Below are 22,360 nucleotides of genomic sequence, written 5' to 3' on the forward strand. Positions count from 1 at the left end.
GCTGTTATTATTAATACGTGGTTTATGTAGCCAGCATAACTCCCTCGGAGCCTCAGGCTATAGCCACATGTAGCCTGGATCTCTGGATGCCTTAAGGCTACTACTTGATTTGTTTGCTTTCCGTCTGATGCTGTAGCAGAATTTGGACATACTCAATTGTTGGGAGCTGCCAGGTCTAAACTAGAAAGCCGTGGGCCTGTTCATAGCTACTGTGTATGGTTAGCTGTCAGGGCTTCAGCTTTGAGCAAATCCCCTAGACGGCAAAGGGCTGAGGTTCTGGACGGACTCTGTGTACTCAGGCTAGACGTTGACTCTTTTCAAGAGGACGGACTATAAAAGACTTCTTCTTTATGGTGGAATTTTGGCTGATCAGCCACCATCTCTCGGGCAGGTTCCAACTTGATTGTTGTCTATGGATCAGGTTTAAACAACAGCCCCCTTCCCCAAATACACATTCTCATAAACTTTGTATTTGGGGTATTTCCGGTGCCAAAAATGTGTGGTAGGGAAAACCATGCATGCTTCCCAGCCCCCTCCTGTTATAGGAAAGGCTTCCTACATGATAAAAGTCCTGGAATACATGGAATTGAAACAAAAGCTAAAATAATTATAAAAAGGAAGAAGTGTCACCACCATGTTTCAGTGGGGAGCCCCTTGAAGCTGCAGATGAGGCAGGTTGACTCATGTTGCATACCGGGAAGTTCTCTATGTTGGGATGTAGACCTGCACATACCTGTTCCTGCCATGTGGTCTTCAGACGTACTTATGATTTATCCCCACCACCACTCCCCAGTACTGCAGTTCCTTCACAGACCCCCACGCCTGATGGCAGCTACAGAAAATGAATGGTTCACCAAGGCTTCCATTCCAGAGATCTCTCCATAAGTGGAGAAATGTTCACGCCACACATTGTCGGGGCTTAAGAAAGACGTGTTGAGACTACCGGGTGATGCACTGCCAGAAGATGGTTTAATGAAATGTAGAACAGTGACATTTGGAGCCCTTGCTTTATAGAAGACAGGGTATACTTATGTAGTGTCCCTTGTTAAAATGATGCATGAAGCGTTACAGCGAATAGATTTTTTGTTTTTTTTAATGACATGTTTTATGGTGGTCGCATGACCAGCGGCAGCAAATGAAAGGAATCATCGAGAGTTGAAACAGAGGTTAGTTTAAAGTTTTTGGAACTATTCTGGCAGGAGGCGAAGGGTTCTTAAGCTGCTTTCTGTGATTTGTCTGGGTGAAATGAACTCTGGGGATAAGAGGCATCTCTTCACAAGACAAGCTGTACAATAGGGCCCCAGTGGAGACGACCCATAATAATAGAATGCTGGATTTAAAAAAATAAGTTCACCAGTGAAAGCTCTAAGCAGGATTGGTCATATTTGGTCATTCTGTGCCTAGTATAGAATTGGGAGTATTTCACACTTGACATTTTTCTTAGGCTCAGGGTCAAGCTATACTTTACAAATACGTGTAATGTGCAACATCATTTCTCGTTGTGCGTGTTTAATTACAGCTGAGTTATGAGCCCAATTTGTCATCAGGATTGCAGGACACAGAGAGCAGAGATTTATCCCTTCCTTCCCCAGCTATGAACACCACCCACAAGCATGGCTACAAAGCTTTTTAAAACAAAAAAAAACCTCTTTCCTTTGCTTCAGTTTATGGGCATTTGTCAATAATAGCCATAAGGCCAGACAAAAGAGCAGAGTGATAATATGCATTAAAGAGGTCGGGTAAAAATTATTAATTATTAACCAAACAAACATGGATTGTAAAAATGCATATTCTGGGACACCATTTGTGAATTATAGATATCCATTTTTAATGGCTGATGGTGTTAATTAAAAAATTAAATTGAAATATCTCTTTAAACATAACCTAGCTTTTACTTGTGTGGAACTATTTTGTGCTGCAGCAACATCCAACTTTTTTACAGTTAAAAAGTACCCTGCAGTTTTGTGTAAACAATGCTTTGCTGAAATGTATCTATTGTTTAAGAATACATCTGTGTTTTTCCAGATGAAGTCAGCCAAGTGTTTTCAAATCTGTTTGCAACATGTTGTTATTTGGAGCAATACACAGTTGACATAGTTGTCCGGGAGATATTTGCAACTGCCGTGGCAAGTCAATTGGTCAGGGTGCTTAAGAAAATGTGTCTTCTGAAACAATTGCATCCCTCTGTCTTCCTTTGTCAGTTCTGTGCTCTGCTGGAACATAACAGGTCCTACTTTCCCACTGAAATAAGTTTCCTATGATGCAATCCTTCACTCTGTGAGATTTGACAACATGAAAGACAACTTATCTATTTTCCTATATTTTCTTCCTCCAAGATAGGATGGAGCTGGATTGAATAGCTCATAAACTGCTGAAAACGCAGGAAATGAGCTCCCAGTATAGCTTTTAAAATAGATAACCCATGTGCCCTGTGTATAACCTCCTTTGAATCCCATATCTGTGTTTAGCTTTTGAAATAAGTGATCCGCAGAAGTGATAGTCAAGTTTTAGAGGGCTGCTCTGGTGCCCACTACCTCCCAGTACTTTTTCAACCCTTTGTATTCTGATCCAGCTGTTTGCTTAATCCACTATGAGCTAAAAGTTTATACCATTCGAGATGTGAAGGAAGTGGCACGCTAGGTAGGAAGCAGTGAAGCCCTCTTGTGTTGCCAGCAAAGCAACATATAGCCTAATAGGGTCTTTCTGGCATATCTATGCCATCAAAAAAATTCTCTGCGAGTGGACATCAAAATGTGATTCAATATAAGCCGTTGTGAGTGGTGCACACAGAGGCAGAAAATATCCTAGCTTCACATATATGTTAATGAAGTTTGAGCTGACGGTGACTGACCGGGAAAGGGATTTTGGATTCAAGGTGAATAGGTCAATGAAAATGTCAACCCAGCTGTGAAAAAGGTGAATTCCATCTTAGGAACCTTTAGGAAAGGGGCTGAACATTGCTGATATCATAATGTAGTTATACAAAACTATGGTGTACTTAGAATACTATTGTCATGTACTGGTCTGGTGCTGTATCCCATGGAGAAGGCCGTGAAGTTAGAAATTGCAGGACCACAAATAGTAAACAACTTGCTCCAACAAAGGTTGAGGGCAGCCCGAGCCATTGTAAGCTCTTGCTCTCAGACTGCCTCTCTCAGGCATTGCTGCTAACCTTAGATTCCTAAAGGGCCAACCCTCTGTCCTGAAGACTGGCGCTCCTCCATTGTATACCTTCCCAGCTGGTGTGCTGCCAGACAGTGAGGTCCTATGCAAGGTTTCTTAGTCCAAAGGGAAGAGCCCAGACTCTGGCCTTAAAGATATGGGAGGCTTAGTGGTCTCTTGATCTCCAGCAGCAAGCTCTGGAGTCCTGTACCTGGTCTAGTTCCTTAGCAGGAGACTCTTCAGCCTCAGAGCCTTGATTGTTTCTGATGGGGAGCTAGATCTGTAGCTGATACTTTTCAAGTTCCATCCGCTTCTTTTGCATGTAGTTTTCATTACATAAGATACTGCTCAGTTTCACAGTACCTTAAAGGCTTTCTGAAGTGGGATCTCCTGTGTCCCTTGAAGTAATGAGTGAAAATATCTTCTCTGGATCTTCTTTGTTGAGTAGTATATGTGTGTTTTTGTTTTGTTCGTTGGTTTAAGCATATGGTGGAGGAAGGCCTATGAATAATCTCTAAAAATTTGGCTTACATGTTTCAAACCCTTACACAACTTTGTTTTGGTCAAAGTAGCAGTGATAGTTTTTCCTATTTTCAACGGAGCCTCATCCATACAACAACACTTTTGTTCTTCATCACTGTCAACAAGACAAGGAGAATTCAATCCCATGTTCTTTGTTGTGATGTTCTGTTGAACGTGAAAGTGCATTGTACAAATGGTTCACGGTATTGCCTGTTTAGCAGATGTGACGGAAAGAACCCCTGTGAGAAATGGGTTTTGGTGAGACAGGTTTAAATGACTTTTTGTGTGGGTGAGAGTTCTGCATCATGTGGATGTCGCATTAAAAAGGTGTTTCTATTCTCCTCAGGTATCAGCAGGTTCCATTGTGCAGTTTGAGAAAGAAAATTTCTCCTTGTCGGCAAAAATAGAGGAAAAACCTCTCCCTCAAGGAAATAAGCATCTGCTGCAGTGGGCCCAAAAGGAATATGGGGCAGTAACATCTTTCACTGAACTCAAAATATCCAGGAATGTTTACATCAAAGTGGGTGAAGGTAAGTGTCTCCAAACTAGTAAGATTGTACATGGGGAATTGAATTGCAATCATGTCCGTTTTTGAGAAAGAATTCCCCCATACACAATCCTTCTTCATGCCACAGTAGCTGCAGACTCATTATTTGGATATTAGGACTGATCCTAGCTTCTTCCTTCCAACTTGCAATTTGTGACCACCAAGGCAGATTTCGCCTTGAGCAATTCATACTAAAGGTATTATTAGTGTGGTGTCAGTCTTCACTTAGTTACCATATTGCATTGTTGCCTGCACTTTTCTGCCCGTTCAGGTCTGCTGGTCTTTCCCTTTTATTTGTCTACTCTCACATTTATTCTGTAGCTTTTTCTGACTTCTCCTTCTGTCTTCCTACCAAAGCTCTGTTGCACAGAAGGATTTCACAAAGCATTAATTAGTTAACAATAGTTTGAAATCCACTACAATTAACTTATTGTTCCAATTTCAGAGCTGAAACTTTATCTCCTTTCAACATTTGGTAGCTCCTGGACAGCAATCCCTTTGGTACTCCATTATCCTAGACTTAAACCTTTTCAAAAAAGAGTTCCAGCTGGGAAGAAATCTTACCGCTGATGTATAGCCCTTGGCAATAATAATTTATTGAGGAAAGCTGATACATGATGAATGGTTCTGATATATTCATAAAGAGTGTCCTCACATTGTCAAGCCAAAAGCACTCAAGATTGCTCCAACTTTGGATCGTGTTGGCTGGGAATCTGATAGTAACACCTAATTTGTATAGAATGAAGCAAAACACTCTCATCCCTATTAAGACAGAGGTGTGACCCAAAGAAACTAGTAGGGTTCAGTATACAGGTCTTGGTTGCAGGCAAGCAAGTTGGCAGCATACATAGAAGACAGAAGTATCTATTACTGTATTTACATTACAAAATTCTAGTGCATTCTCTGGCAATTGTTCCTCCTACTGTCTTCCTATCCAAATCAGATACCATGCTATTTACCATTCTTTACATACTATGATAGGAACTTCAATTCAGTGCAATAAAGAAAGCCATTTAGCTCAGTCTTGTCTATGCTGATTGGCAGTAGCTCTCCAGTGTTTCCCAGCCCTACCTGGAGGTACCAGGGATTGGACTTGGGACATTTTAGATATAAAACATGTGCTTTACCTAGGGTTGCCATATTTCAAAAAGTGGAAATCCAGTCACAAAAGTTGTTGAGATTTTCCCGGACATGATTTACACCCGGACACTGTTTCTGATGGCCGAATCCCAGCTATGTCCAGGAAATTATGGACGTTTGGCAACCCTAGATTTACCACTGAGCTATGAGTCTGCCCTACAAGTTAGCTAAATGGTATGGAAATTGGAAAATATCAGCAATATTTGATCTCAAAGAGTTTAAATGAACAATTGAAAGAAACTGAAATGCTGTTGAGACCCTTGCTCGCTTTTGACGGTATCAGAAGAGATTGCCGAAACACGTACAGTGGTACCTCGCAAGACGAATGCCTCGCAAGACAAAAAACTCGCTAGACGAAAGGGTTTTTTGTTTTTTGAGCTGCTTCGCAAGACGATTTTCCCTATGGGCTTGCTTACAAGTTTGTTTCCTTTTTCTTAACACCGTTAATACAGTTGCGACTTGACTTCGAGGAGCAACTCATAGAATGTGGTGTGGTAGCCTTTTTTGAGGTTTTTAAAGACTTTGGTGATTTTTGAAGCTTTTCCAAAACTTTCCCGACACCGTGCTTCGCAAGACGAAAAAAATCGCAAGACGACAAAACTCACAGAACGAATTAATTTCGTCTTGCGAGGCACCACTGTAACACAAATGCAGGAACTCTTTCCTTTTTTTAACCTGTGTTCCTCTTCCTGGAGAACTGGTTGGCAAGCCATTTCTCAGTTTAACAATAATGACCTTACTAGTACTGGCGAATTACATTTGCATGGCGTCTTTATGTACATTAGTTTGAGTTCAGCATGGTCAACCTCGGGATCACTTTCCCTCATTTGTGTGGGAGGAGTTGGCAGAATCGGGACTGCTTTTGCATCCCATCTGGCAGGGTACTTAACAGATGTTTGAGGAGTGCTCCGTCAAGCTGCGCAAATAGATTTCATCTCTCATAGTTCACATAGAAGGATCCTCTAGAGAAGAAGGCAAAGTGAGCATTCAGATACCGCTTAGTGTGGAAAGGGATGGGGGGGGGACCCCCCTGCCATTAATGCCTTTATTATACATATCTATGATGCAACTACACTTGGGAATACCGTGTACAGATCTGTTCGCTGAGCCTAATAAATAAATGAATTGTGAAGCTGGAAAAGGTGCAGAGAAAGGCAACCAATCTGATCCAGCAGCTGGAACAATTTCCCCAGAGAAAGGATTGTAATGTTTGAGGCTTTTTGTTTATTTTAAAGGAAAGGTGGTGACATGATAGAATTGTATAGAATTGCGCATGTTGTAGAGAAAGTGGATAGAGGGAAGTTTACAGCCAGTCCTTCATCATGATAATATTTTACTATAGGTTGTGGGGGTTTTTAATAGTTAGGTGTAAAAAAACAACAACCTACAACTGCACCATGTTTAACTCAGATTCTGCACCAGGAAACACAGAATTTTGTAACTGACATATATTATGCAAAAAATCATGTCACAATTTTTGTTTGTGAAAGTATCACTTCTAAAGTAAAAAAAAAAGTGAATGAAATGCTGAAACTGAAAATATCAAGAAATAAACTCCTCTCACACTGTAATTATCACTGTTTTAGAAACTTGCCTTAGGACATGAACAATAAAACAAAATTTGAGATGCAAGTAGAATTGCATGACTTGTCAAAACACCACTTTAACGAGCATTTTACAGACAGCTTTTGAACATTACTGTAATTTATTATACTTTATTAACATCATAGCGGGTTATCAGCTGTGCACAAAAGTACAGAAAGGGCTTAGAATGTGGTTCTGACCACAGCACAGCTACTTGAGAGTCTCACAGAACACTTATAATGAAGAATGGGGAGGTGTGGAGCAAAAGGTCGGGGCAGGTTTGGGTTTTGTTTTTTATGGGTTGTGGGGTTTTTTTTTTTTTTTTTTTGTTTTTGTTTTTTTGCCTGATCAAGCCCCTGTCTAGGAAATGGTGTAGCCTAGGATCCAAGGCAAGCCTGGTTTCGTCTCCACAATCAGGAGACAAGATAATTGATGTGGCTGTGAAACCATGGTTTGACATGGGCTTGCAAGCTATAGTTTGTTAACCATGGTTAACTACTGCCTCCTGTATGTGCCCTTTATGTGCTTAGCTTAATATAGAGGTACAATTTATTATTAGAGATGTGCCCAAAAATCCATTAGAGTAATGGTGCATTGCCCTCTGAACTGGGCACAATTCGAAGTAGGATTTTGCACCCTTCTCTATCACTTCCCTATCAATCCCCTCCCTGCAACCTCTTTTCCCAGGCAAGGAAAAAGTCCTTATCTTGGGGAGGGAGTAACAAGTGATGGAAGATCCACTTCCACACAGGAACAGCCCCATAAGGTCTCTGCTTTGCTGCAAATGATGTCCTGCTAGGTATCTTAGTGCTTGTGGTTAGAAAACCAAAGACTAATAAACTCCCAGTTGGAAATTATGCTTAACCCCATCTCAAAGGAGGATGGATCTCCCTTAGAATGAGCTCATGCTTTTTTGATTGTGAGGAGTTGACATTTCTTTCTCCCACCTCCCATTTGAAGTCTTGCACCATTCCCAATGAACATGGTTAAGCATTATTCCTGCTTTGGGCTTTACTGCTCCTATGGCAACTCTAAGCCATTTGAGGCCACATTGAAAGGAACAATGGAATCAAGGTAGTGCAATGGTAGCCTTGGTGAATGGGGAGCCCTTAAGCTGGGATCCAGCCAGGAAGGGCACATGGTAGCTTTAACCTTTACAACCGTATTTTATCATCTAAGGATGATTTGTTTTATCTCTTCTTCTTTTTTTAGATCAGTTTTTCCCTGCAACATGCAATATAGAGAAGAACTTTATTTCCTTGAACTACCTTGCGGGATACCTGCAACCCAAGGCAGCAGAAGGATGCATTGTCTCCAGCATGGATCAAGAAAGAGAAGTTCACATAATTGAACTAATCACACCAGACTCTAACCCATACAGGTAAAGTGCTTGTTCCTATTTCTCTAAGCCAAGAATATTGTTTATTTCAGCCCATCCTGCAGCTTTAAAGGAACAGATCCTCCGTCTATGAGAAAAGCAAAACTCCGAAAAGTTTATTTGACATAAATACTTTTAGATTGCGGCACTTTGAAACAAAAGTTTCAGTATGTCTGTTATTTAGCACATGGGGGTGTCAAAACAGGTCGCAGAATTTGTCTTCAGATTAGAAATCAATGTGTCAAATTTTATCAAGGTCAAAGAGGCTGCTTACAGGGAGGGCAATAGCTCAGTCAGAGTGTGGTGCTGATAGTGCCAAGATTGCAGGTTTGATCCCCATATGGGACAGCCGCATATTCCTGCATTGCAGGCGGTTGGATGAAGTATACTCGGAGTCGAGAGTGGATCTCATGCTCTTTATTCAGCTCATAGTAGTGAGGAGGAATGGAAGTTCCCCCAGAATGTGTGCTTTATATACATTATTTACACAATGGGTCCCACGTGATTGGCTAATTCTGGGATTCTCCTGTAGTCCAATCAGGTTGCGGATTCACTTCCACCTGGAGCTGGATTGGGTGGCTCCTGTGGACCAACCAGACTGCTGCATTCTGGATCCTATTGTTCTAGGACCAATTAGACTGCTGCATTTTGGATCCTATTCATCCTCAGGACCCTTCCAACTCTACGTTTCTATGGTTCTATGATAAAGTTGGGCTCTGACCTAAATATTTGAGAGGATACCTCAGCTGATCATGGGCTTACGGGTCTTGTTCAAGTGCTGCTTCACCCCCCATTATCAGGATCGCACCCTGAAATACTCATTAACTTCTACCTCAGCAAGTATCGGAGGTTGGGGAACACAGGAGACCTCATCTCACTCTTCGGGAATAAAGGAAGGGAGGGCACTCCAGATCTAACACAAAGTGTAATGTGAAGAGAACAGATGCATTTACATTAAGCTTCCATTATCCTAAAGATGAGCAGTGGGCCAAGCTAATAACTGCGTTTTGAAAATGTCCCCTTCTTCGTCACTGTCCAAACATACTTTGTTTTTTTGCACATTCCCCATTGTTTTCAAAGCTCAGCAGACCAGATGCATTTCTCTCACTTATTATTCCATTTTCCCTTCCGTAACAATGTTGCCAAGCTATAATTTTGGGGTACAATAAGGTGACATGTGCTCCAAATTAATGGACTAAATTGGATAGAAATGTGCATTTAAAATTTCCTGAAGAAATGGGGAAATAGCGGGGGTGGGAGAACGAGCTCCGAGTGGTTCTCTTTAACCAGCACCAAAGCAGTGGCAATGAGCAACCAGCAACCTCTAATTGAGAAAGCAAAGCTGCTGCTGGACAGTAATTATTAGCCTAAAAGCATTTTTGTTTCCATTGTTATGTAAAATTGTTTTAGCATGTGTGGCGTAACAGTCTGTTTTGCACATGTTGTACGGTCTGGGATAACCTCCAGCATTTTAATCAGCTGGCCAGACACTGGAAACATGATGGATTGAAAGAAGGTTGATAGCTGAAAATTTCTGGCGTGCTGGGGCCTCACTCTTTTTTATTTTCCACGACCAGTGCTTTCCAGGTGGATATCATCATTGACATTCGACCATCTCGGCCAGACACCACACTTGTCAGGGATCTTGTACTTATCCTCAAGTGCAGAAAGTCTGTCAACTGGGTCATCAAGTCCCATGACGTGAAGGGGAAACTGGAAGCAATTGTAAGTAGATATGACTTGTTGTAAGGGAGGCACGGGTGCCGTTAACAGCTCAGGCTTTTATGTGAAGAAGTGAGCCCATGATAACAGACATATTCTCTGAGTATCTCCTCAACGTTTGCTATTAATCCTGGTTGTTGGTTCTCCCCACCCAACCTGGGTACTGAGTAATGTGCTGCTTGATTAAGAGGTGGTGCATTGCATCTGTCACCAGTGCTATTTTTCTAGAAAAAGAGATGCCAGAACTCACCATGAACGCCTCCCTTCTTTCTCTTATAATGGCAATGGCGCCCACCTGAGAGATGCCGGGACTGAGTCCCAGCTGAGAAAGAGCCCTGTCTGTCATTCCCAAATGTTTCATGAGAGTAGCATTGCATGCTGTTCTTCACAACCAGATGAAGACAGTGTTCAAAACTCCCATTGTTCTAGGCACATTTTGCAATAGGGAATTTCATTTGCGCAAGCCGTTTCTGAGCTTTGGGTGCAGTACTGTGCCTAAGATTTCAGATTAAAATTGCAGAGTGGAAGGAAAGGAGGACCTTTTTCTGCCTCCCCACTTCCAGCCACTCTCTGAAGATTGGAGAAAGGACCCTCATAAGAATATGCAGTCTTCATATGAGGACTAGACCATGTAAAAAACGAACGTAAGATTTTAGCTGCAGTTCGTTCATTTCCAGCTTTGTATTCTTGCTATTAAAAAGCGCACCTAGACATTCCATTGTTGCGCCCATAATCTTGGTTTAAGGTGCCATTTACCGTAGCTCCTAGCTTTCGTATCTCACTGGGTGAAGATTTTCACTTTTGGTTTTCTTTAACCCCTCATTCTAGCCGAGGGTTTCTTTTATTAAAAAAACAAAAACATGCCCAGAGAGATCCGATGGGTTAAGGCAGAGCCATGGAACCTTTCCATTCTGGTGGGCCAAGATTCTTATCTTCACAAACCCCACAGGCAAAGTTTGATGGTTGAGCAGGGACCCTGCCTGTCATAATGGCATTAGTTGACATCTACGCCTTTGAAGTCTCATTTCAAAGCAGCTTCACACTTCACAGTTTAATTCCCTCCACATCCTGTGAGCCGCTGAGCACTGAGAGACAGCACTTTGAACTGTGTTTCCAAGCAGGTGTTTTTTGGAAACACATGTCAAAGTGAAGGCCGCGCCTCTACCTGTCTCCTACCTGCCATCACCTATGATATCAGAGGTGTGGCAGGTAGGCATGGTTTGAGGGAAATGGCCCCACGAGCCAAATTAGGACCCCTTCTGAGCCTAATCGGGCCTGCAGGGTAGAGGTTCCTCGCTCCTGGGTTAGAGCTCTTGTTACGCAAAATTTCTTGACATGTTCCCTCTACAGAATCATAGAAGTCCAAGGGACCTAATGACATCAAGGATCCTTCCACACTGCCTCTCCCCTCCCACCCTCAGTTTCTGGCAGCCACCTCTGTGTTGGGAAGCTGGGTCAGCAATACCCCCCCCCCAGTCCACTTCACATTACTGGGCCCTGCTGGCATGCTGCCAAGTTATGGTGTCTAGTTATACTCCTTAAAATGCATTACTAAAGTGTACTGTTGCTTTGATGCCCCATTCAATGCTTCATACCTTGGAAGTATTTTACTGGCCACCGTTGGAAACTGGATGCTAGACCTGATGTTTGATCAGTTCCAGCAGAACTTCTTTTAACGTTCTTAATTAAGTTGTGCTTCCAATTATTTGTTTATTAGCTGGACCGGTTTCACTCCTCTGCAATTTTGCTCATGTTTTTTCACTCAGTGGAAATGGCAGGGGTCCTGAGAGGCAAAATTAAGTTGCCTGTAAAGAAAGTTAAAGGAGTTAATTTGGGCTGGTTGTGCTCTGATGTATAGAATCATAGGAAAGAATATAGACAGGAAAGTCCCATTTCTTTTAAGTTTTGAGGGAGCCTGTGATCTCCAGTTTCAGCTACAGCTCTAAACATGCTTTTGTGTGGGATGCACCTTCAAGTACACACACGATTCACTGAAAGTTGTGATCCGTTGCACACTTACCTTGGAGTGAGCCCCATCGGATGCAGTTCAGCTTCATTTCACATGTAGGTTTGCACTATTGATCACATACAATTTTTAAGTACAGAATGTACTCTGGAAGGAGCCTTGAGCCAACAGCTCAAGCAAAGTCTTACATTGATGCCCGTTTGGCTGAATAAGAAAGTGTCTTATTCATCCCAGCCACAACTGATCGTTGCTTGAAGGTGGTGCTATCAGCTCACCATGTAGAACAGAGAAAACTAGGGCAAAGGCATCAAGAAGCTGGGTAGAAATGAATCCAAATTTTGAATTGCCTTTTTTACTTTCCAAATTTGTTTTGATTAGCCCTAAGCAATCCCATCTGCAAAAATACCAGTGGAAGATGAGAGATTTAAAAAGTAACATTCCAAATTCAAATTAACTGCATCTGACCCATAGGAAAATCCGTGTCTAGTTTGAGAATATGTATTTTTATTTTATATTCAAGCGTCCCAACATTATGTGCCAGAATAGTGCCAGAACATAAACATAGACCCTGTATGCTCCTATTTGTATACATTAAAACTTAATGGGTCTATATGAATAGAGAGGGACACAGTCCTTTAAAACGGGCAGGTTCCAGTTATGACAATTATATTCTGAAAAATATTTGTTCAGCTGTTTTATCTAACATTTAAAAGAGAGAGAGAGAGCAAGAAATCCGGAAAATTTAGGGATCGTCGTAATCTCAGGTCAATCCAAACTTGCCTGCTTATTTGAAACATGTGTAAAAAAAAAATTGTATCCAGATTTGAGTCCACTCAAAAGATAGTATTATAGAAACAGGGCAGGCAGGCACAGCTCAAGAGCAGAAGCTCCTCCTCCACCCACTCCCCAAAACGGGATTTGCTACCCTTTTTGTTAATGGATCTCCTTTCAGTACCACCCGCAGCAAACCATTCAAACACATAGAGATTTCAAGATTGCCTGGCATCTTCTGTAGGAGCATCAGAGGAAGCTTTCAAACATGGGCTTTGAAAAGTTCCGTTTCTTCTTCTTCAGATGACAATTCATATTGCTAACATTAATCGTCACAAAAATGCAAATTATTCAGTGTACAAAGAATCAGGCATGGCCTTTTTAGTATTTTGCGGGTTGACCCATGTCCTGATTCTTAAAAGAGCATTTTGACATGGAAAGGGTATCTTTTCCCTGCAGCTTTTACTCAATAAAGCTGGCTTCCATATACATCCCCCATAGGCTACTGTTTATTATGTGCTAGAAAATACTGGCATCTTATGCAACAGTATATAGTTTACTGACTACTTAACATCGCTGTAGTTAAAATAAATTCAGCAATGGGCCTCCATATAGCCCATGTGTGTATGTAAGATTGTGGAGTGTCCACACTCCTTTTTAGCCACATCCACAATTGCATGCACCCCTGAAAGCCTGTCCAAGGGTGAATGTTGCCCTTGGAACCAAAAAAAGGTTGGCCACCCCAGTGTAAAATCAAGGGCCAGTCTAAACATTTCAGTTGCCTAAGGAGGGCCGGTGTGAAGTTGAAACGTTTTCAGTGTAACATTTCCAAACTCAGTTATCTTCTGGATGATCTTAGATTACCCTTGAGATTACTGAGGGGTGCTAACTTGAATAAAATATTGAATGCCAATGACCATTAACTTTGGGTGGGCCTGGCTGAAGGGATCTTGGCCCTAGGAGTTGGCTCCTATGGGAGTACTAGTCCAACAACTTCTGGAGAACCCTTGACTCGTCCAGCGCATATTTCAGATTTGCTACATCCAGTAGCAGAGTAGAGGCCATCCATGCAATGAGCCCCTTAACATGTCATGACGGCCAGTGGGACAATCCCCAACATGGAAGTTGTTTCAATTAGCTTTCATGTAATTTCCGTTACACGTCAGCCTCTACGAGCCCTGGATATGCTTTAGCTCTTACAGCTACTTACAGTCCTTGTTATCCTTCCACATTATCAAGAACTTTTGTTCTTTATCTAAAAATCATTGTATTGAGAAGCAAAGGGGGGGGGGAGAAACAGGCTGTTGTATTTTGACATGATGCAGTGGCTCTAAGTGATTATACTGTCCCGGCAAAGTGTGGGGATTTAGCCTCATCCATGGCAAACCTCTCACAATTCTGTGGTGGGAAAGGATTTGGTCGTGTGGATGACAAATCAGTCTGCCTGGAAGAAAAGTTCGCTGCAGAAATGATGAAAAGAAGTTGTTGAAAAGAGTTCCTTTTCATATTATTTTTTACCCCAGAAAGGGGTAAAAATATCAGTTTCCTGACATGGTTTTACAAGACTTGGAAAAGCCTCATCCAGAATCCTAATGTTATCTCCTTTTCTGCGCAGGCAGCAAACAGTGTTGGCTTTGGAAAGGAAACGGAACGCTCGATGGTGATGACTAAAAACATATTTTCCAATATTCCCTCCTCTCATGAGAGTTTGATTACGTGGGCTTATGACCATGGCTACCATCCAGTTACTTCCTATACAAAAGCACCTGTTGCTAATAGGTTCCATCTACGCCTTGAGGACACTGGTAAGTCCGGAGGCTGGCTTGTATCAAGTATGCAGCAATTTTCTTGAACTCTTCTTGGTCCTTTTCCTCCCCTCAAGAGCCTTGGATTCACTAAAGCTTTGAGAGTTGTAATGGGAGATATGCTTTGATCAGGAGATACTAGGTTGAATCAAGACTTCCAGGGAGCAGAACCCCATCTACTGGATGCTCCAAATTGGTGCTGGGGGCTACAGGGGGAACGGGAAATTGGTGAAAATGGTCTCCAACCCCTGTTTCTCCAGTGGGAGCCTCTGCTGGATTGAAGGCCCTTCTGCAAACAGAAGCAGCCCTTTCATTTGCAGGGGGGCAAGTTTGGATCTAATCCCCTGGGATGAATGTTACATTGGTGAAATAAAGTTGCTAGCCTTGCAGTTTGATTTTTTGGGAAGGTCACCAGCTTCAGCTAGGGAAACCAATGATATCTACTACCTTCTGCAGACTTTTTTCTCGCCCCACACCCCGTCTGCTATTTGCCTCTGAAAGTGCTTCTGGGGGCAAACAGCAGCTGCATGGGATCTTCTGTAAGAAATGGCAACTCTCCCTGTTCACTGCAGTCCCAAAATGTATTGGAAGCCTCCCATGCTTCTTTGTTAAGAAGGAGAAGTGGCAGGTCCTATCAGAGTGATCTAATAGCATTTTTGACATACTGCAGGGCTTGCCAGTGTGGTGCCTGTGGGTGTGATGGTACCCCTGATGTCTTCCCCTGTCACCCACAAAAGTCTCTGAACCCCCTGCCACTGCCTCTTATTGTGATAGAATCACAGGGTTGGAAGCAACCTCCCAGGTTGATCTAATCCAACCCCCTGCAGTGCTAGAATCTCAACTAAGGCATCCATGAGAGATCGCTATCCAGCCCTGCTAAAAACCTCCAAGGAAGGAGAGTCCACCACCTTCCAAGGGAGTCCATTCCACTGTCGATCAGCTCATACCGTCAGAAAGGTCTTCCTGATGTTTAGTTAGAATCTCCTTAAAAGTAGATACAACTGAAGGAGCAAGTTGGAAGAGCAATGCTGTTTCTTACTTCCTCTGACATCTCCATGTGTTTTCCAAGGCTCAGATTATTTCCACTGGATCCAACTTTTAACCATATCCCTTGGGAAAGTAGTGTGTAATCCTGCAGGGGAGATGTGAGTGGAGGAGCGGTGCACAAAACACTTACTCAGAAATCCCAAAGCACCCACAGGCTTAAAAAGGCTGGCAACCCCTGATGTCATGCGTAGCTTAGCTCAGAGTCACAAGAAACTAAGGGAACGTCGTAACGTCTCCAAATTTCTGTCTTTCTCTAGAAGAGATGAATGATGAGGAAGACCATTTCCCACCAGAGCTGAAGGAGCTGCTGCGTGGTGTTAACCCGCTGCCAGCTCCACTCGCACCCTCAAGCGAAGGCGTTAGTTTTGACTTCCACTTCCATCGAGATCATGATGGAAACTTGCCATCAACTGATATGGTGGACACAATTAGGACCAATCGTGGCTTTGAGCACCTCCTTCCAAAAGTCTCAGAACCAGAAGAAGTTCAGGGTAGCGTTCATGTTGCCCTGACGGTGAAGTGTGATGACACGTCCATGATTGTAGCTGTAGCAAAAGACTCACTGGAGGTTGGTATGATTTCTTAATTTCACATTGGAACAAACTAGGATAGAGTGATTTGACTATTGAATAAACTATGGAGTGTGTTGCATATTAACCCCACAGCTACAAGGGAACATATGGTTGACATTATCTGCCCAACCAGTGATCAGTCCTATGCTTTTGTCCCAAGGCTGTCAAAGGACTGCATTCACTGCAGCTGGAATTGTGAAACAATTGTTCCCGTTTAAGTCAGAGCCAAAACTTAAAGATGATTAAAATATGCTCCAAAATGCATTATCTTCTTTTCTCCCTTTGGAAAATAAATCATCTAAAGTTACAGACAGTCATCTCAGCGGGTCTCTCAATAAAATGAAACACTGCAATGGTGCTCTGGTGTTTTATTTTGTGCATGCAATACTTACCTCTCCACCAGACTGAATATTCTATAAATTGACTAGTCTGCACTTTTGGAGGGCAATATTTTAATACAGAATTTTGCAAGATGGTAAATAAAAATGCTTTATAGTCAGACTGTTAAAAAACCAACGCTGTCATTTGGAGCCCTGATTTGTAGTTTGGGGTGTAATTTTGCATTGTGATCTCTCCCTTTTTTAGGCTAGCGGTTACATCGGGACACAACTCTCTCTGCTGGATCCTACATGTAGAGCTAAGACAAACAAGACCCATTTTATTTTGGAGTCATCGCTGCATGATTGTGGGACTCAACGGATAGCCTATGCTTTGGATAACGTGTATCTGAACTCTGTGAGTCTATTATAGCAGAAATAATTGTCTGTATCTTGCAATCATAGGGTTGTTGTTGTCCTGGTGATACTTTATTTATTGTAAAAAAAAATGTAATGATAGAAAGGCAGGCTTAACAGCAAGAAGTCCCTGTCTTTTCATGTATATGAATGCAATTTCAGGCATATTTTCTTGAGTGATGGCTTCTCGCTTTTTTCCCTACTTTAGGAGGTAAATTGCTTTCCACAGTAGATAGAAAGCAATGAACTTACATTGATGGAGCATGGGCATCCATTTTTTTCTCTTATGGAATGGGAAAGCAAAAGTAGCTATTCATCTCCTTGCATCCTGTGTCTGTCCCAGTTATTCTAGCAGAAATGCAGAATCCAACTTCAGTGTATTTGCCCAGCCAGATAAACTCAACTGGGCTAATAGGCTCTGCTTCCTATTGTTGGGAAAGAAAGCAAGGCAAGACCTGCTAGCTGTTACTCTGTGTTTAGAACAGAACCCACTACATTTCAGAGACAAATCTGGAGGGTCCAAAGTAACTACTAATCTCCATTTATGTAATGGGTAGAGAGACAGCCCAGTGTGGGGCCTTCAGAACAGAGAGATTCTGTGCTGCGCTGGGCATGCTTAACTGATTTTTCATGCTCCCAGAAGGGAGGTGAAGAGAAACAGTGCCACTTCCACAGCAGAAGTCCGGTTACCCATCAAAGAGTACATCTTCCCCTTTTCTGCAAGAGTGCGAGAGAAGGCTGCAAAGCCAGCTGTCTTGCCTGAGCGTCTAGAGGCAATTCTTCCAACCATGAGAGTGGCTATTTACAAGCCTGGATTAATGTTCTTGAATCTAGTGGTGTTTAGGATGGAAATAGACAGCTTGCATGTCTTATAACATCTAGTTCCTTTCTCAGGATCAGGCTAGATCTGTAAGAGTTTTCCTATTGTTGTTCAAGCCAGTTGTTGTTGTTTTTGTTACATATGAACAGTGGTTCAGTAAGTAATAGCCTGTTTGAGGGCCTGAACTTGGCGCATCAACCTGGCAGCTCTCAAATAAGTTTCCATTGTAAAGAAAAATGTATGGCATGGTTACCTAGCACACACTAGTTTTTGTTAAGTGCATTTTAAATTACGGTTAATATATGTTCAGCACCTGAAATTTGAATCGCAAGTGCATAATCTGATTTTCCAAGTAGCTAAGCAGGTATGCAAGAAACCATACGCCACTTCTAAGATTTCTATCTTCAGCACTAGCTCAACATTTTCACTACGATCGTGAATAGATGTTGGCCAGCTCAGGTTAACAGAAAAGGACATCTCTTGGCTTATGAGATTTCAGCACATAGTGGCAATTTTGGCATATGCTGAAGGGCTTATTGTCCAACTCAAATACAGTGAAGGCAACCTGATCAGACATAACCTAGTCCAATTTTAAAAAGAGAGAAACTCCAGAAATCCTTTATTTGGCCAGACCTTCTGGCTGTTGATCTAGAGATGTACCCAACCAAAAACCATGGATCAACAGGCTGTGGAAAAATGCACATCTGGATCTCAATTCAGCAGTTGCCCCGCCATTTTTAATGGTGGGTTAACCCAAAATATGCCAAAACTTAAGTTTTACTCAAGATCCAAAGCTCAGATATATTTTTTTTCTGAGTACTGAATCTCAGGCCAGTTTCAACACCATCAAAGCAGATATAGAATTACGCAGTAAACGCCTGAAAACAGTAGAACTGCTCCTTTGGATAGCAACAACCCCGACATCTGAGCAAACAGATGAAATTGAGTTAAGGAAAAGCTGAATAGTCAGGAAATGCAGAGGAACGGAATATGTGGGGAATGTTTGTGTGTGAAAAGTGGGCAGGAGATGCCTAACACAGCCCAGTGTGGGAGTTATAGCAGGATACAGAAATGAGAAGGAAAACTAGAAAGCAAAAGAACTATTTTAAAGGAAGGGTTAGAAATGTCTGTACGTTTAAAAAGAAGAAGAGCTACCATCTCAAAACTCTTGGCTCAATTGTATCTTGTGCTGATTTACTGAAAAGTAGGGTGTATACCAGTCCAGTCAGCCATTGCTTGTTAACAATGCTGAGTACATAGCTTTACCAGAAGCAGAGCTGGGGCTGCTGGTATCTTCATCTACATACCAGTGCCCAGACTGCAATACTTTTATTGCTCAAGCAGGCTCCAGATTTGGAAACAAGCTGAAGGCATTTCCTTTTACTTGCTCCAAGCTTGCCTTTAGAGATTCAGTGGTGGGCTTACTGGAAAGATGGGGGTTCAAATCCCTACAAAGTCAGTGGTGATCTCGCACCAGTTACTACGTCACAGCCTCACTTACTGCACAGGGTGTGAGGATAACAGGGGAGACACCACCTTGGAAGAGCGGGATGCAGATGGGTTAAACAGTAATCCCTGTAAGGGTGCCCTGATAACATGATTAGCTTTTCCCACCAGCAACGTTTCTTGATCCATGTTTCTGACTCAAGGGGGCAAGTGAGGTGGAACTCCTCCCCGAATAGTTTTGATAGAACGACAAATTTTCTACTCTTTTCTTTCTTTGTCAAAGATTGTTATCCATGTGCCGTCACCAATTGAGGCCAGTGGTTGGGCGGTTGACTATGAAGACATGGAATCAGGGGATAATGGGTTCCCTGGGGACACTGATGAAACAGACGTCGTCATTTCCAGCAGGACTGAAATTGTTCGGGTATGTAACAATTATCCACAGTCTGGCTGCATAAAGAAAATTTGGAACAGGGACGAAACTCACTATGATCTTGACTCTCAGTGTGTGGAGTGAATTGTCCCAGTGGTGCACAGGCAGTTGTGAGCTGAGACACAATCTTCTCCTGATGCTTATGCAGTATATGCCTTCATGTACCCCCCCCCCCCAAAAAAAAACGAACCAGAGAAGCGCAGGAGCCAGAGGAAGCAAGCCTTTTTGCTTCCTTTTCAAAGCAGCTCTAGAGGCTTTCTGTCCATGCCCTTCTTGCATGGTGAGCAGTAACAACTACCCCATGATTTTATCATTTTTAATCCTTTATAAGCCTTTTGTCCTCTTCATTGTGTGCCCTAAGAACCTCAAAGCATGACATGAGCCCATATTGATTTAGTCCTCCTTTCTGTACCCCTTCCCTGCAAAAAAAAAGAAAAGTTGTCCATTGTTGGACTCTGGAGGAAAGTGAGGACCCTTAAAGTTTCTGCTTTGTTCTGCGTACGTATAGACTAGATGGAGTGATTTTCTTTTATTGTGAAAGAGTCAGAAATGTTAGATTGCTGTAGAGGAGTGTGTGGGGTTTATTGGGGGGGGGGGGATATCATGGTAGTACCAGGCACGGGCAAATTAGAGAGCCAAGCAAAACAGAAGGAAGGAATCACTTCTGAATCAAGCACTGGAGGAATAGTTGGGCCTTGGCAAAAACTTTGATTTTTCTATTTTTGTGAACCACTATTTATTTCCAAATATTGAAATACACACTTCTATAGACCTGTCTATATCCTTTTATGTGAGTGTGCTGCAGCCGATGATTGTATGTATTGGCAAAACACTATGGGTGTAATTCAGTGTCGTGCTCCTCCAGTTGTTCTGTCTGCGCGAGCATTGCAGCTTGCCTGGTGGAACAATGCCACTTCTCCTCCCCAACCCCCATAGAGCCCATTCCATGGGGTGCACAGGGGAAGGAGAGGAGGAAAGCCCAATTGCACAAGCAGAAGTCATAGAATCGTAGATCAGAGTTGGAAGGGACCTTGAGGATCCTCTAGTTCAGCCCCTTCAGTGTAGCAAAATGCAGCTGTCCCTTATGGGGATCAAACCTGTGACCTTGGTGTTATCAGCACCATGCTCTATCTAACTGAGCTATTTGAAGTCCCTACGCAAGACTTCACTGATGATGAATCCCTCTGTCCCTATGACTGCCCCACAGCCACAATGTTATTTCTCCTCTCTGCATCCTTAATTTGTTTTGTTTTGCTTGCTTTAGTTCAACTGCACATTCCATCAGCTGAAAGCTCCTAAATCTCCTAAGTACTATTCACCTGAATCGCGCATCGGCAACGTCACCTTCAGCATGGAACTTTACGAAACAGGCCTCTTCCGTACCCCAACCCAAGGGTTCTTCTCCGTTGCAGAGAACGGCCAGATTTTTGTTGAGGTAATGAACTGTGACAGAAATGGAAATCCATGAAATGTTCTCCGAGAACATGGGAGCTCGGCTAAGTCTGTTCTTGCCTGCCCTGAGCTGCAACTGCGCTGTCGCCTCAGGCAGACAGATGTATTCTCTTGTGGTTTCTGAAAAGGGAAATTGTAGAGATCACGAGAGAGAGGGAGAGAGAGAGAGAGAGAATGCTTTTTGTAGCAGAGACCAAAGACTCCTCTCAGCGTGGGCAAGCTCAATGCAAATACATGTGTCACCCTCGTCGAAACCTCTGTGAAAGAGCAGCCATTGAAGACCGTTGGCTCTTTGGCAAAGCACAATCAAAACATTTTTCTAACATTAGTACAAAGAGCCATCGGCAAAGCATAAGAATCCATTTTGTTTAGCAGTGTGGCTTAATTCCACCTGCAAGAGAGCGATATTATCTGTCCCAGACCTTAGGCAAAGCTGGATTAAGATCCAGATATTTATAATGCTCTTCCCCCAATGAGTTCCCTGTTGCCACTCACACCCTTGTATCCTCATATCAACCCTGGGAGATGGATTAGGCCGAGAGTGAGAGGGACTGGGCTTTGCAGATGTAACCAACCCTAGTTTGGTTCTAACCATTACACCACACTGACTCTTGTGCTGTTGGAAAGTTCACACAGCTGCACTGAGCTAGAGAGAGACGACAGGTACAAGGCAATATACCAGATCTGGCTCCGCCCACTATGGATTTGGGCGTGGAAGTACTTAACCAAGTATATGTCCTGCTCTTACTACTGTAAAGGTAAAGGTAAAGGGACCCCTGACCATTAGGTCCAGTCGTGGCCGACTCTGGGGTTGCGGCGCTCATCTCGCTTTATTGGCCGAGGGAACTGGCGTACAGCTTCCCGGCCATGTGGCCAGCATGACTAAGCCGCTTCTGGCGCATAGAAACGCCATTTACCTTCCTGCCGGAGCGGTACCTATTTATCTACTTGCACTTGACATGCTTTCGAACAGCTAGGTTGGCAGGAGCAGGGACCGAGACAGGAGCTCACCCCGTCGCAGGGATTCAAACCACCGACCTTCTGATCGGCAAGTCCTAAGCTCTGTGGATTAACCCACAGCGCCACCTGCGTGCCTTCTTACTTCTGTACTTCCTTACAAACTGGAATGGGACACGTGTGCACGTGGAACAAGTGTTTGCACTGCTGTGGTCTTGACTTGCACTGGCTTAGTGATGTGCTCCCTGAATGTCTGATGTCTCCTTCATTTCCCATGTCTGACTGAACATCCCTACCCAGTC

The 22,360-nt window shown here is 42.9% G+C and overlaps 1 protein-coding gene across 1 annotated transcript in view; it reads left to right on the top strand.

The window, feature by feature from the left end:
* TGFBR3 (transforming growth factor beta receptor 3) overlaps positions 1–22,360 on the top strand; it is a 132,505-nt gene that overhangs the window by 89,878 nt on the left and 20,267 nt on the right. Inside the window, exons 5-12 of the mRNA XM_077928476.1 lie at positions 4,031–4,214; positions 8,168–8,336; positions 9,911–10,058; positions 14,408–14,597; positions 15,902–16,212; positions 16,802–16,951; positions 19,500–19,640; positions 20,914–21,084. Coding sequence (XP_077784602.1) covers positions 4,031–4,214; positions 8,168–8,336; positions 9,911–10,058; positions 14,408–14,597; positions 15,902–16,212; positions 16,802–16,951; positions 19,500–19,640; positions 20,914–21,084 — 1,464 coding nt within the window. The remainder of the gene's footprint in view (positions 1–4,030; positions 4,215–8,167; positions 8,337–9,910; positions 10,059–14,407; positions 14,598–15,901; positions 16,213–16,801; positions 16,952–19,499; positions 19,641–20,913; positions 21,085–22,360) is intronic.

Source organism: Podarcis muralis, chromosome 5 (assembly GCF_964188315.1).
Source record: "Podarcis muralis chromosome 5, rPodMur119.hap1.1, whole genome shotgun sequence".
NCBI lineage: Eukaryota > Metazoa > Chordata > Lepidosauria > Squamata > Lacertidae > Podarcis > Podarcis muralis.